This window comes from Anolis carolinensis, chromosome 5 (genome assembly GCF_035594765.1).
Source record: "Anolis carolinensis isolate JA03-04 chromosome 5, rAnoCar3.1.pri, whole genome shotgun sequence".
NCBI classification, from domain to species: domain Eukaryota; kingdom Metazoa; phylum Chordata; class Lepidosauria; order Squamata; family Dactyloidae; genus Anolis; species Anolis carolinensis.
In genome coordinates, this window is record NC_085845.1 from 155,737,433 (window position 1) to 155,753,638 (window position 16,206).

At 36.8% G+C, this 16,206-nt stretch overlaps 1 protein-coding gene across 4 annotated transcripts in view; it reads right to left on the reverse strand.

Moving 5' to 3' along the window:
* Window positions 1-16,206, reverse strand: part of osbpl8 (oxysterol binding protein like 8) — a 103,722-nt gene that overhangs the window by 43,537 nt on the left and 43,979 nt on the right. For 2 of the 4 annotated variants that reach the window (XM_062980868.1, XM_062980870.1), the window contains 2 exons: window positions 9,768-9,838; window positions 1,653-1,751 (listed from right to left, as the gene is read on the reverse strand). In XM_062980868.1, coding sequence (XP_062836938.1) covers window positions 1,653-1,751; window positions 9,768-9,838 — 170 coding nt within the window. Of the gene's footprint in view, window positions 1-1,652; window positions 1,752-9,767; window positions 9,839-14,782; window positions 14,931-15,872; window positions 16,183-16,206 lie in introns of those variants that run through there. The other 2 variants (XM_062980871.1, XM_062980869.1) reach the window with 2 other exon arrangements.

Consider the following 16,206-nt stretch of genomic DNA (forward strand, 5'->3'; position numbering starts at 1 on the left):
AAATAAAAGAGTAAGAATCATAATTAAGGGAAAGAAAGTTATAAATTGACTAGACTTGCAAAAACCAAAGGTCAAAACATAAAAAGAACTGTAAAAGGACTAATTCATTTGAAAAAACAACAAATCCCACTGTTAGTGGCACTGTTTATCTAATAGAAGAATTATCATTCTATAATACTTATTTCTAACTAGTTTCCTATAGAAGTCTTTATATGACGGTTCTTCAACTATGTAAGCTTACATCAGGAACCCCTTTTTGTAGTGGTATTTTGCCCCCTTAGAAACTCATTTAGTGCTGATGTTGGCCTCATCACAAAGTTCAAATCTAGATTTTCACCAAACCTTTTGAGAGATATAAATCATAGTCTAGAAAAATGAGATTTTACAGACGGTATAAACTGTTCTAAACTGCTGCTTTTTGGACCATATCCAAAACCTAAGATTTTAATATATATAAATATTTTCATAAACAAACTAACATCTGTTGCCAAGAACTGACTGAGCAGGTTTCCATGCCTGAGCAGGAATTCAAATCCTGGCCTCCCCAACCCTTGAAACTTTACATCAAACTTGTTCTCATTACCTCATTACCTTATATTAATTATTTATATTTTCAATTTACAATTCATAGTTCCTAGTCACTTTTCAATCCCTTTTCAAATTGGCTTTCATAATCTTACAAAATAATTCAGCAGCTTGGCTTAGAAAATACTTCTAAGTAAAGAAAACAGCTTCTGTAATTCCAAGATGAAAGAATAGTAAAGGTAAAGGTTTTCCCCTGACATTAAGTCCAGTCGTGTCTGACTCTGGGGGTTGGTGCTCATCTCCATTTCTAAGCCAAAGAGCCGGCGTTGTCCGTAGACACCTCCAAGGTCATGTGGCCGGCATGCCTGCATGGAGCGCCGTTACCTTTCCGCCTGAGCGGTACCTATTGATCTACTCACATTGGCATGTTTTCGAACTGCTAGGTTGGCAGGAGCAGGAGCTAACAGCAGGCGCTCAAGCCGCTCCTGGGATTTCAACCTGGGACTTTTCGGTCTGCAGGTTCAGCAGCTCAGCGCTTTAACACACTTTGCCACCGGGGCTCCAGAAAGAATACCAGACTTCAAGTGAATCTAGCATCAATTTCTATAGATGTGACCCATCTTTGCTAGCATAAAGTGGTAATGACTAGCAACATATTTATTATTTTCCCAAAAACATATGACGTGCAGCAGGTTGGCAATAACTGGTCCACTTTGTCTATACATAATTATCACTGAGGTGACAAAGTCATGTGCAGGCTATGTTATACCATTTGGATGGAAACTGGAGACTGCTGTGATTAAATGGGCTTGTTTAAAAGCTGGTAATATACTCGATGAATTTTACCAGTAGAGGTTATGTTGGTGGGGCTGTTAGGAGTCCAACATCATTTTGAAGGCTACAGCTTATTTATTTAACTACGTCCTTAAGATGTATCTAGAGATACATCAAGTCTCATAGAATATTTTCTAAAGATGATGACATTGATTCAGCACTGCAACTCTTCCAATATCCTAGTGTTTTTCTAAAGCTCTTCAATATTTCCTGTTTAGCTTCTGCCAGTTGAGTGATGCTACCTAGCCAGAATAATGGGGACAGTAAGTATGCTGTTTTGAAAAGCAACTGACCTTAAGAGACTCCTTCTTGGTGAGTTTGGTAGTTGAGGAGGTGGTGGTGGAGGCAGCAGCAATATCCTTCTCTGACCCATTATAAAGCTTAGATTCCGACTGAAAATATACAGTACACAAGAAAACAATGAGTAAAATGCTGCACTAGTTAACTTTTGAGTCAGTTAAACTTCAATTAAGTAAAAAAAGAAAGCCAAAAAGCTTTCCAGTCTACAGGTCTAATGTTTATATTCATATTGCTTCATTTCATTGAGGCAGACAAGGAGTTTTTAATTAATCCAAAAACAAGTGTTTTTATGGTACTTTGTATGTGCCTCTATTTGCATGTCTTTTGAAAATGAACTAATTTGCATAACAGAGTTCAAGATTATCAACTGAGCGCCACATGTACAAACAGAAACAAGACTTCCCTTGTTCACTATCTCCTTCAAGGAGAATGTCTCCACACTTAATATTTGAACAATTTCCTGTATATATTACAGATTTATAGATGCATTTTTCCATTTAAGGCATTAATTGTATTCTATTTACCATGGAAGTGAATACAGTGTGATGCATGCGATGAAACTCCCCAGACACTCCTAAATTTAAAGGAAAATGTCTATTTTTTTTTTTTTTACTATTTCTTACTTGACTGACCAAACTGACCAAACGCCTGGCACAAATGCAACAGTTTCTTCCCCCTTAGAACCTCCATGCCCAAAACAACAACAAGAGACCACAAACCAGTCAAAATGCCACAGAAAGTGACACATCACTACTTCTGGCATGCCAAAACATGGTGGTACAGCCTTATGTAAAGGATGCAGGGGGAATGGTTCCTGCCCACAGTTGTCCACCACAAACTTATAGCTGTGGCAGCATATGATTTTTAGTTGATTTGAGATAGGGTTTGATCTATTCTGCTTTCTGAGAGAGAATCCACACCATCCGCAAAGAACTCGCAAACAGAGACAAAGAACTGCTGCACCTCCATATCAACATCAGTCAAAAGATGAACACCCAGGACTGGGATAAAATAGACAGCCTCACCTACAAAAAAAATGGAGAAAGACATGGTTCTCCACACCAAGAGACAAAAACAAAAATTCAACAAATGCCGTAAGCAACAGCCAAAACCAGAACTGGCTAAGTCACGGACCATCATCAACCTGACTGACAGACAACTCACTGAAGAACAAGTATCCATTCTAGCAAAAGGAGGAAATTTTGCAGTCACCACCACCAGGATCCCAGTAGAAAACATCATTGCCAATGTTGAATCAGCAATTTACCGGCTACCTGAGGAAGAAGCGGAGGAGGTAAGAATGGAAACAGCAAGGATCCTGAGAAATGAAAAACTTCCCCCCAGCAACATAACGAGAAAAGAAAGACAGGCCATCAAAGATCTCAACTCAGATCCAGAAATCATCATTCTCCCGGCTGACTAGGGGAATGCCACGGTAATCATGGAAATAGAACAATACAAAGAAAAAAATCAGACAACTTCTAGATCCCACAATTTACAAGAAACTGAAACAAGACCCTACTAACAAAATCACCAGAAAAACGAACAATCTAATCAAGAACTCCATTAACTTTGACATACGCCAACAGCTGTGCAAATCAGAAGCCCTCCCACCCAGGCTTTACACACTCCCAAAAATCCACAAGGACTCCATCCCACTCAGACCCATTGTAAGTGCCATTGGATTGCCGACTTACAACCTGGCAAAATTTCTGGTTACACAGCTACAAACCCATATTGGGCTCACTGTGCACTATATCAAGGACTCAACACACTTCATAGAAAAGATCAGCAACCTCAAGCTAAGCACCAAGGACATCCTGATCAGCTTTGATGTGGTGTTCCTATTTACCAAGGACCCGGTAGCTGATACCCTCACACTAATCAAACAAAACTTCCCAGAAGACATCACAGCCCTGTTTCACCATTGCCTCACCACTAGCTACTTTCAGTGGGACAATGGATTCTATGAACAGAAAGATGGAGTGGCCATGGGGAGCCCTCTCAACCCAGTAATAATAATAATAATAATAATAATAATAAATTTATTCTTATATCCCACCCCATCTCCCCGAGGGGACTCGGGGCGGCTCACAACAATAATAAAAACAGTGACAAATTACACATTGTAAAATCAAACATGAAAAGCAGTCATACAATCAATACATACATCACATGTGAAAAACAAGGAGATAAAACAGTTCTAGGCCGAAATAGAGGGCTTCTGTAGCTTCGTGGCAGAAGTATTCAGCAAGGTATCAATAATCATGGCAGAACACTCTCTAATTAAATTAAATGGGCAGACAAATCAACCCCCAAAAATTAGTCGTCGAAGGCCCTCTGGAAAAGCCAGGTTTTAAGGCTTTTTCTAAAGGCTAGGAGGGTGGGGACCTGTCTAATCTCCCTCGGGAGTGAGTTCCAGAGGCGGGGGGCCACAGCAGAGAAGGCCCTCTCTCTCGTCCCCACCAGCCGCAACTGCGAAGGTGGTGGGAGCGAGAGGAGGGCCTCCCCCGAAGAGCGAAGAGATCGTGCAGGTTCATAGGGGGAGATGCGGTCTCTAAGGTAGGTGGGTCCCAAACCGCAAATTTCTATATGGAACACTTTGAAAAACAAGCCCTAGAAACAGCACCAAAAAAGCCAACTGTTTGGTTCAGATACGTAGATGACACCTTCACAATTTGGAGCCATGGAGAGGAAGAACTCAGCAAGTTCCTGGACCACCTTAACAGCATCCACCCAAACATCCAATTCACCGTGGAAAAAGAAAAGGAAGGAAAAATGCCATTTCTAGATGTTCTGGTCATCCGCAAACCCAATCAACAATTGGGCCACACAGTTTACAGAAAACCTACACACACAGATAGATACCTTCATAAAAACTCCAATCTTCACCCAAGTCAAAAAAGAAGCAAAAAAGCCCTGACAGACCATGCACAAAGAATCTGCGAACCTCACCTCCTCCAAGGTGAACTAAACCACCTAAACTGGGCTCTACAGGCCAATGGATACTCCACCACAGACATCAGAAGAGCTGAAAGGCCAAGAACAAGCCATGAGAGTCAAGACAAAGATCCACCCAGAGGAAAGGTGTTCTTACCATACATCAAGGGAACCACTGACCACATAGGCAAACTAATGAAGAAGCACAACCTACAAACTATCTACAGACCCACAAAGAAAATCCAACAAATGCTACGGTCAGCGAAAGACAAGAGGGATCCTCTCTCCTCTGTAGGAGTCTACCGGATACCATGCAGCTGTGGGCAAGTATACATAGGGACCACCAAACGCAGCGCACAAACACGAGTCAAAGTAGCAGACTAATTCAACCAGAGAAATCAGCACTTGATGAACCAACCTGGACACAGTATATTATCTGAGAACACAGAAATGCTTGACCACTCCAACAACTATCATGTCAGACTACACAGAGAAGCCATTGAAATTCACAAACATGTGGACAACTTCAACAGAAAGGAGGAAACCATGAAAATGAACAAAATCTGGCTACCAGTATTAAAAAAACTCAAAAAAATCAGAACAGTAAATAAGAAGCAACACTCTGAGACATGGGAACTAGGGGCAGTTAACAAAGAATGCCCCCAGGCAGAAAGTAGCTAGATGTAGCCATTCAATACAAATTAGGGTGATTAACTGGAACATTTAAGCTGGCTTCCAACTGACAAGAGTTCTTCCCTCACCCTGGACTTCCCACAGATATATATAAACTCTCCTTGCTCAGTTTTTCCATACCTCACAACCTCTGAGGATGCCTGCCATAAATGTGGGCGAAACGTCAGGAGAGAATACTTCTGGAATATGGCCACGCAGCCCGAAAGACATACAACAACCCTGCTTTCTGATTATTGAGAGTGCCTGTTTTTCCCATATCCCACTCCAACATAACAAACCATCCCATTGAGAATGGTCCCTTGACTGTGGTTGGAGAGATAGGAAATTTCATTTTCATTAATTCAACTGCATGCACTGACTATAGTTCAAATCCTTGGTTTGAATAGTCTAAACATGTTTTTTTTACATGTACTTCCCACAGGCTGGAAAAAAACTGGATGATAATAATAGAACTAATAGAGCCTCATAACTCTTCTGGCAGCCAGTTATTCCTTACTAGCTGATACTGTAACCAAGTTACTAGGAATTTCTCAGTAAGCATTTGCTTACTAAAAATATACTTTGGATGAGTTACAAGGCATTTGTTTTCCCGGATATCAAACCACCAACTTGACTGACAAGAGGAGCTTAATTAAGATAGTCAACTAAACCTTCCTGCTAAATAAAAGGTCAATATTTTTTCTCAAAACCATTCTCATTGTAGTTTTCAAAAAAGACGCTACTTGCTCTTTGATACAAAACACCAGTTTAAGAAGTATTGGCTGAAAACTGTACATGTGAAAGGGATCTAGGAGTCTTAGCAGACCACAAGCTAAACTGTGTAATGTGGTAGCTGAAAAGGGTCAGTATGATTCTAGGCTGCATCAGAAGGAGTATTCTAGATTGAGGAAAGTAGTAGTCACACTCTATTCTGCTTTGGTCAGACCTTACTCAGAATACTATGTCCAGTTTTGAGCACCACACTTTAAGCAGATATTGACAAGCTAGAACGTGTCCAGAAAAGAACCACCAAAATGGTCAAAAGTCTGGCAGCTAAGCCCTATGAGGATCAGCTTAGGGAGCTGAATATGTTTAGCTTGGAGAAGAGAAGGCTGAGAGGGGACATGATTGCTATGTTTAAATATTTGAAAGGATGTCATATTGAGGACAAAGCCAGCTTTTTTCTGTTCACTTCAAAGACTAGGACATGGAGCAATGGACTCAAGTTGCAGGAAAAGAGATTTCACGTAAACATTTGGAAGAACTTCCTAATGATCAGAGCTGTTTGACATTAGACTATGCTGCCTTGGAGTGGGGTCTCCTTCTCTAAAGGCTGGAAGCCCTCCAATTCTATGATTCTATGAGGAATTTGAGACCAGAGGCTGTATTTCATAAAGCTTATAAATTTGAAAGCTCTACAATCTAAATAACACTTGTGCAAGAGAAACTTCAGTAGCAACTTCTGAGGACTCCAAAATACCTTTCAAGGATGGGCATTGGAGGGAAGACAATCTTGTTAATAAATTAAGAATCCTCTTACATATAATTTTCTGTGTGACTTTCCAAGAAAATATTTAAACTTCATAATTCAGCAAAACAGATGTAACTGCTCCTTAAACTATCAGCTAGTACAGTAGATTCCACAAAAATAGATGCATTATAAGCCAATTAATGTCGGTACACAACAATTAAAACTTCTAAATGCATGGTTTTGTTTGAATCATTCAATCCAATTTTTTCAGAGATAAACATCAGGTTTTTTCTACCAGATCATAAATTGACCGTTCCCTGGTTCCACAGATTCAGCAGGAAAGCTTGCACAAAAGTGACCTTGATTGTTCCTCTAATAGCAGGTACTGCCAGGTTTCTGTTTTCCCTTTGTGATATTGGCTGCTGAGAAAACACTTCCATACGGCTGGAGAGTCACATGTAAATCACCCATGTTTGTCATGTAAATAACACATTTTGCAGAAGCAATCATTCTGATGGATATACAGTACTGATGATGGAGGAAAAGGAACCAAACAATCCATACAATCCATACAACTATCAATAGCATGAATTATTGGTGGAATACTCAGCACAGGTGACATTAAAGCATTTTCCTAGTAAAGTTGATTTTTCAAGGTTAACTATTGATGAAACTAGTTGTGTGACTACCTCCCAAAACTGGAAAGATCCTAAGTTTTTGGTTAGTCAAAGGAAAAATAGTATAAAGACTGTCTCAGCAAAACTATATTTTAATGCTGTTCACAGAATACAGAAAAATCTGCTAATTTTGGAAAGCTAGTTCAAAACAACTGAAAATCCTTTTTCAAATCTCCTATGTATCGTTACTGTATTAAACCATGAAGCATATGGAACAACAGTTAAAAGCCTGAATGGAATATTTTTAAAAATACAGTATTCATGGGAAAAGAAACAAACTGGAAAGAAACATTTGGACTTAAAATATTTAACACACCATATGGCTATAATAACCTGATGTCAATTTGCTGAAATGTATGTTTCGTATTCCTAATACAAAACTCTAAAAACAATGTTTTAAGCTGACTGAACCTAAATAAGACAAAAAAACACCCATTAGGCATAGTAAAATGGTGTCCCTTATATAAATGGTAAAATCACAGTTTGCTTTTTAAATTAAAACTACCGTATATACTCGAGTAGAAGCCAATCTGAATATAAGCTGAGGCACCTTATTTTACCACAAAAAAACGGGTAAACTTATTGACTCGAGTATAAGCCGAGGGTGGGAAATGCAGCAGCTACTGGTATACCAATAAAATTACGTTAACTGAGGCATCAGTGGGGTAAATGTTCTTGAATATTTACCGTATTTCAAAGAAAAACAGTAAACTAACTCTATAAGTGGAAAAGTAGGGTCAACAAAAACAATATGGTATCCACAATAACTTTATCATCATCATCATCAACAACAACAACAACTTCCTTTGTATCCTGCTCTATCTCCCCTTAGGGACTCAGGCCAGCTTCCAACATAACAACAAGCAAACATTCAATGCCTATATAAACAATGCAGAGCTAGATACAGATCGATAATTATATATACTAATTTCACATTTGCAATTTCCCCTGAAATGTTTGCAAATCCTCTCTCTATATATGTGCATTTCCCTCCTGCAATATTTGCAAGCTCCATTTATCTACGTTTACATCTATACTTACTTACTTACTTACATCTATCTAGACATCTTTCTGTGTGTGTGTGTGTGTGCATATTTGCAAGTCCTATATATCTATATTAATATATATATATATATAGACATCTCTCTATATATAATTATATCTATATAGGACTTCCAGAGACTTGCAAAAATGTGAGGGGAAATTCATATATAAAATTAATGTATACATATAGATACATGGAAATCTCTCGATATCTATATGTATATAGGATTTGCAAAAACCTGCAAACATATGAGGGGAAATTCATATATTAAATTAATGTCTCCCTAAAAGCAACTTTGGCCTCTTTTCTCCTGCCCTTTCCCACCTCTTTTATTTCTCCCTTTTTCAAACTCTAAAAGTAGCCTGAAAAGCCTTTTTAAAACTCACCCCTCTCAAAAAAACCCACCCCATTTTGTTTCCTTAGGAATAAAAAGAAATACACACCTTCTGTTCCTCTCCCTTCCCACCTTTCCTCCTTTTTGACTCAAACGTTCTTGCAATAATAGTAATAATAATAATAATAAATCCTGCAAATTTGCCAGACTCTTTTTCTTCCCCTTCCACCCATGCAATACTTTTCTTCTTCCTGGCTTGAAAGGCTTTCACTCACTCTCCTTTTGCTTTTGAAAACATTCCCTTCTTGTCTCTCTCTTAAAGAGAGAGATAACTCCAGCCTGAGAGGAGAAGCGGAGAAAGGAGGTTTTGGAAAAGAAAACATACTGTAGCCTCCAGGCTCCGCTGTCTGGTTTGACCTTGACCCCATTATAAGCCAAGGGAGGCTTTTTCAGCCCCCCAAAAGAAATAAAAAACTCAGCTTATCTTCAAGTATATACGGTATATTTTGTAGATATAGATGGGTAAATTTGTGGATATAGCTCGTAATGTTATAACCAAAGTTATATATAGATGTTATTTATCTTATGGTGTTAAATTTTATTTTAGGAAGGTACAAAATATGTTTTAAAATAATACTTCACTCATTCAAATTCACATTGTTAGTAGTACATTTCATGCCATCATGAAGACTGTCATGACTTAATAGGAAATGACTTCCCTCTACCACATAGTAAAATAAAGATCCAAAAACACTGAAAATACATTAAGGTAAAAGATGCAAACACAATTCTGATATTTGATTCCTATTAAATATATACCTAGTATTAAAATATTAGTAAAATTGTATATTATCAATTCATAACTGAACCAATGAGGCAATGTTCAAAAATTTATTAAAATGAAACATTCTAAAAATGTTGCAAACAGAACAATGTCTTCACTTGTACAAAATGAATTAATGTACTTACTTTGCTCTTTGACATGGACTGTGAGGAATCATCTTTACCTTGTGAAGCATCATCTTTCCCCCTGTCAAACCCTAAAAAAGAATTTGAGATGACATCAATTTAGTGAATGCTATATTTTTAAAAAAAGATTTCTATTCTGGCTTTCAGATGAAGATTCTCCAAAACAAAGTAAGAACATTTAAATACTCATATATAAAATACAATTAATTTAAACATAAAACATTTACATCCACATTTAAAAGTGATTCCAAATGTATTTATTTAAAATATTGTTATGAGATATAGCATATGGTGTAGCAGTTCCAGCACTGGACTATGACTCTAGAGACCAGGATTCAAATCCTCACTTGGCCACATCCTTTTAGCATCAGAGAAAGGCAAAGGCAAACCCCTTTGAACAAATCTTGCAAAGAAAACACAGTGATAGCTTACTTCAGGGTTGCCACAAGTAAGAACTTACTTGAAAGCACATGCCAAAAAACCATATTTTGATTAAACAGTCTATCATTAAAATAGAGTGGTATTTAGGACTAAGATATGCTCTAAGAAAAACAATCTAACTATACAAAATATCCTTACACAATATAAATTCTAACTACATATATGTGGAATGCAAATCATTTGGGATATTATTTGTTTGCTATACAGTGCAACAATTACTTTAAAACTAAGAAAACTTTGTTTAAAGTTAAAATTACATTGGAGACCAAAATACAAATCTTGTTCCCAATCTTTTTATATTGTATTTGCAGTAAGTTCTTTTAACAGTTTCAAAAATCAACAAAAAAAGTGTTACCAATTCATCTTACCAGTTATTCCTAAACTAAATTCAGATGTCAAAAGACTCTTTGTGAAAGAAATAAATCAAGGATAATAATAATAATAATAATAATAATAATAATAATAAAACTTTATTTATATCCCCCCACCATCTCCCCACGGGGACTCGGGGCGGCTTACATGGGGCAGTGGCCCAAACAACATAAGAACAAAATATAAGCAACACAATACAATCACAATATAAAAAGATAAAACAATAATACAATATATCAATATAAACAACAATACAAGATAACAGACGTTAACCATACATTCTGGCTACTTCTGAACTGGAAAGTATGGTTAATATGGTTAATATGAACCAACCATAGCTTTCAAATATTGGCTTATGTGGAAGCCATCAAACATAGTTCCCACCTGATATGTAACAGGTAGCTATGATGAATTAGGAGCTTCTTGACTTAAGACTGCTGTTCACACCAGAGGCTAATATAATCTAGTCATTAATTATCATTTTTGGATTTAGCTGTAATAGCAGACTATGGTTAATTGCTGCTTCCTGAATATGTGAAGCAGGGAAGCAGAGTGGATGAGTGCATGGAGGTCATTAAATATCCTGGTTTATAAAGTCAGAATCTGATCTTCCAAATGTGATCTTTTTATTTGCACTGGATCTAATCCATCCCATCTGTTATCATTTGATGATACAAGTGCTCTTCAGCAATATTTTAAAAATAAAAATGCATATTTATATTTGTATTTAGGAAACCAATAAAATGTGTTTACAATAATTTCCAAGAACATAAAGAAGTACAATTAACAGATTTGATGTTATGAAACATACATCTTCGTGGTCATTCAAATTAGAGAAGACCTATTACATTAATGGGATTTGCTTAAGCATGCATTCACTATTCAAATTTAATTCATTGAGTTTACTCTAGTAGGACTACCAACAAGTTGTTGCCAGGACAAACTGCTTGAAAATCAAATGTTTAATATTACTACTATGAATACTAACACTAAGTTTCTCATTTTTTGTGTAACAAAATTTCCAATACATTTACACTTAAGTTATGTTCTGGGAAACATAATAGCAATGAAAGAAAACAAAGAAATATATTAAACATTATTCAGAAATTCTGAGCTCTGAAAATGATTGCGAATTTCATATACAGTATATATTCCTCATGTGTAAGTTTTGAAATTTTGGTCAAAACATTGATCCCTAAAACCTGAGGTGACCTATTCTAAGGGTCTATGTAAATACTGTACTTTAACTCTTATTCATAAATAAACCATCTCCTTCTGTGAATAGCGTGGCAAAACGCAAGAACTTAGTCTGCTCTGGGAAAAACTGGGTAAAAAAAATAACAGTGATCGTCAGGGATGGTGGACCCTCAGATAACACTGGCCCTTTCCCCTCTTCATGGAATGACCCTTTTGCTGATTCATGCGTCCCATCAAAAAAAGGTAATTTTGGCCCAGAAACTTGTCCTCGACAAATACATGAAGTCGACATATACATGTATGTATGGCAGGCATACCAGACAATTTATGAGCTTAAATGCAATCCTCTGACTTAATACAGTCCTCCAGAATATGTGTTCAGCCCTTTATAGATATCCGGCATGCTAAGTAAATCCAAAGAAAATGATGGGAATGAATAACAATCGAATTCCAGTGAGTGATTTACTAGAAATAGCCTGAAATATAAAATAATGCCATATCATCTCCCCATCTTTTACATAAAGGGATTTTATTAAGGCAAGTTAGAAATTCTGAGGGTAACAGTACTAAATTGTTGACAGTTTCTTCCTGTTGAAACCTAAACTACACATACATATGCAATAACCTATACCAGGGGTCCCCAAACTTTTTAAGCCGAGGGCCGGTCTACAATCCTTCAGACTGTTGAGGGGCCGGATTATCATTTGAAAAAAAAAAAAAACAAATTCCAATGCACACTGTACATGTCCTATTTGTAGTGCAAAAACAACAACAACAACAACAACAACAACGAAAGAACAATACAATATTTAAAAGTAAAAACAATTTTAACCAACATACATTTATCAGGATTTCACTGGGAAGTGTGCTTCTGCTTCTGGCCAATGAGATAGTCAAGTTAATTAGGGTTGTTGTTGTTGTTGTTGTTGTTGTGTACCTTCAAGTCATTTCAGACTTTGGGCAAGCCTAAGTCTAAAATGTATTTATTTATTATTTATTTATTTACTACATTTGTATCACACCCTTCTCACCCCAAAGGGGACTCAGAGTGGCTTACAAATTATATAACTTTTATAACTGTTTATTGATGTTATGTTTTTATTGATGCGACATTGTTTTATTGCCGATCTTGTTTTATTGTTTTATTGTTGTTATTGTATTGTTGTCGGGCATGGCCCATTGTAAGCCGCTCCGAGTCCCTCGGGGGAGATGGGCGGGATATAAAAATAAAGTTATTATTATTATTATTATTATTATTATTATTATTATTATTATTATTATATGTACATACAATATATTATATTATTAGCATAGCACAATATTAGCATTATATATCACTATATTGAACTATACTGTAATATTATTAGTAATATTATATGTAATATAGAATATATACTTAATATTATCATATGGTATTATTATTAGTGTTATATTGTATTACATAATTATAATATTATTATCAATATTATATGTGTATACAATATATTATATTATAAAACTGAGGGCGGGGGCCAGGTAAATGACCTCGGAGGGCCGCATCCGGCCCCCGGGCCTTAGTTTGGGGACCCCTGACCTATACTAACAAAGGCGCCAAATCAAAATTGATTCTTATTTCCTCTCACTATAGTTATTCAGAATATTCAACATCACCCTAGACAAATGAGCTTTCCAAAAAAATACAAGAAAACCTCTGATGATAACATATGGCTAAACCTATTAATGAAGGATCTATGTTCTGAAAATAGGAATTATGTGTATTAAGAGTCTTGACTGTCAAATCAAATATGAGAAAGGGGCAGCAAAGTGGAAGATTTCTGAGTTATACAATATCTTACTATAGCTAGAGAGATGGAAGCAAATGAACTCTATTTTTCTTGTTTGCTGTAGTTCTGACAATTTTAACTCCCTACATTAAAACAGAAAAACAAGAAAAGCCATGCTCAGTCCCATTTCAAGGAAAAGGGGAGGAATGTAAAGAAAGATTGTGATAATAATTTCTAGGGGGTGATCATCATTTTTATGGTCAAATAAAGGATAAAACATTTACAATAAAAAGCAAACTCATAACAGACCCACTAAAATGAAACCAGAAGATTGCAATTTTAAATAAACTAAATTTATGTTCACAGTAAATAGCAGTGGCAGTGGGTTAAACCGCTGGGCTGCTGAACTTGCAGGTTGAAAGGTTGGAGGTTCGAATCCAGGGAGCGGGGTGAGCTCCCACTGTTAGCCCCAGCTTCTGCCAACCTAGCAGTTTGAAAACATGCAAATGTGAGATCAATAGGTACTGCTTTGGCGGGAAGGTAACAGCACTCCATGCAGTCATACCAGCCACACAACCTTGGAGGTGTCCACGGACAATGCCAGCTCTTCGGCTTAGAAATGGACATGAGCATCAACCCCCCAGAGTCAGACACAACTAGATTTAATGTCAGGGGAAAACCTTTACCTTATGTTCACAGTATACTCCCATTATACCCAAAACTGATCATTCAATAACAAGTACAGATCCAAACTACACATGCAACATCATGAGTAGGGTTTTTTTTTTATTGTTAGAGAATGTAAAACTGAGGACACAGCACTGATTTAACACCACACCAAATCTGAATGCTTAGTTACAGGAATTTTAGATAACAAATATCTACTGTAAATTCGACAAGGAAATTCAGATTATTAGAAATTCTGTTCCCTTTCATTTAAAAATCAGAGTCGGTATCCCATCCCATCTACAGAAGCCAACTACATTAAGAACAGACTCTTTCGTCTGGGACAGCAGGATCGCTTACGGGGCACAAAACTCTGTTTGCCAATACAATGGTCCTACTTTAATCACAACACATTATTTCCAAATCTCAGTTGATTTCATTCAATCAAACGTCTGCCAAAAAAACTCCCCAGAACATTTTAGGAAATAGCTTTTAAAAAAGAAAATAAGAGGTACTATCTGTACGTGTTTAAACACAGAGCTATTTCAGTGACAACATTAAAAAGACAAAACAAACCTCGAAAGACAGGAGAAAGTTCGTTGTATCCTCCAAATGAAGCATTCCGGACAAGTTTTCGACCATCAGCTCGTGGAGGAAGCGAAACCCCAGCACATGAAGAAAACCTACGTCGTAATGGGCCCTCTTCCTTCATGAGTTAGTTGTTCTGTGTAATAATTGTTGTCATTCAGAAGGCTGATTGTAATAAGAATGCTGCAGAGAAAGCCTTTGCCCTCACAGTCAGATCAGCAACATGCAAACCACACATATAGAGTAGGTGCCATATGCTCACTTGGACTGACAACTAACTAAAGCTGATAAAATTGGGAAAACAGTCTTGAGATGTTTAAAAATTCAATTATAGTTGCAGTAAATCTTTCATCAAAATATTGCATATTATTACTCCTCTTTGTTGTGTAGACACCCGACAACTATCATGATAAAATACATTAAACAGAGGAGTTATTACAGGATGAGTATCCCTTATCCAGAATTCCAAAATCCAAAATACTTCAACATTCAAAATAGCCCACATGGGTGGCTGAGATAGTGATATCTTTGCTTTTTCTAATGATTTAATACACCTAAACTTTTCTTAATGCATAACATTTTAAAATGTTGTGCATAAAATTATCCTCAGGTTCTCTATATAAGAAACATAAATGAATTTTATGTTTAGACATGGATCCCATCATCAAGATATCTCATTATGAATATGCAAACATTCCAAAATCCAAAATACAGTTCAAAGCATTTCAGATAAGTGATACCCAACCTGTATAGATTCTTCCACTGCCAAATTGTGAAACACACAAAGCAGCTTATCATAAATTGGGTATCTGCCTTCTGCTGCAAAAATTATACCTGCTCACAGAAGATGGTTTAACATGAACATCAGAGATCCCTCCCATCCCCAACTCAACTATATAGATTTCTCAATAGACTGTTGAATGGTAAGCCAACACTTATGTACATCCTATTGATTCATGTGTTTACTCCAATAGGGGCTGGCAATTGCACTAAGGCCAGTCTATAGAATTTTCATAACTAGAAAACAACTGTTCTGTTTAAAAAAAACCATAAACCATTTATACAACCCCTCCCTGACCTCAAGGGAACTCCTCCTCCTATCCAGATAGAATTCAGCTTTTATTCCGCTCTTGATTGAAAAGCACAGTAGAAGCAGGGTGGCATCAACATCCCATGTAGGATCTTCTATTCCTCTTTGTGTACCTTTTTCTGTTTCTCATTTTATATGTACCCACATCTAGATAGAGCTAAGACAGAGCACACTTCTGAGGCACACAGCCTGTTGTTATAACCCTTGTACCAGAAATGCTCTAACAGTATTCTGCTTTTTATGACATAGAAATGTGCTATTCATAAAATAAGTTTCAGCTGTGCCGTTTATTATGACCCACATTGTAACTCTAATAATAAAC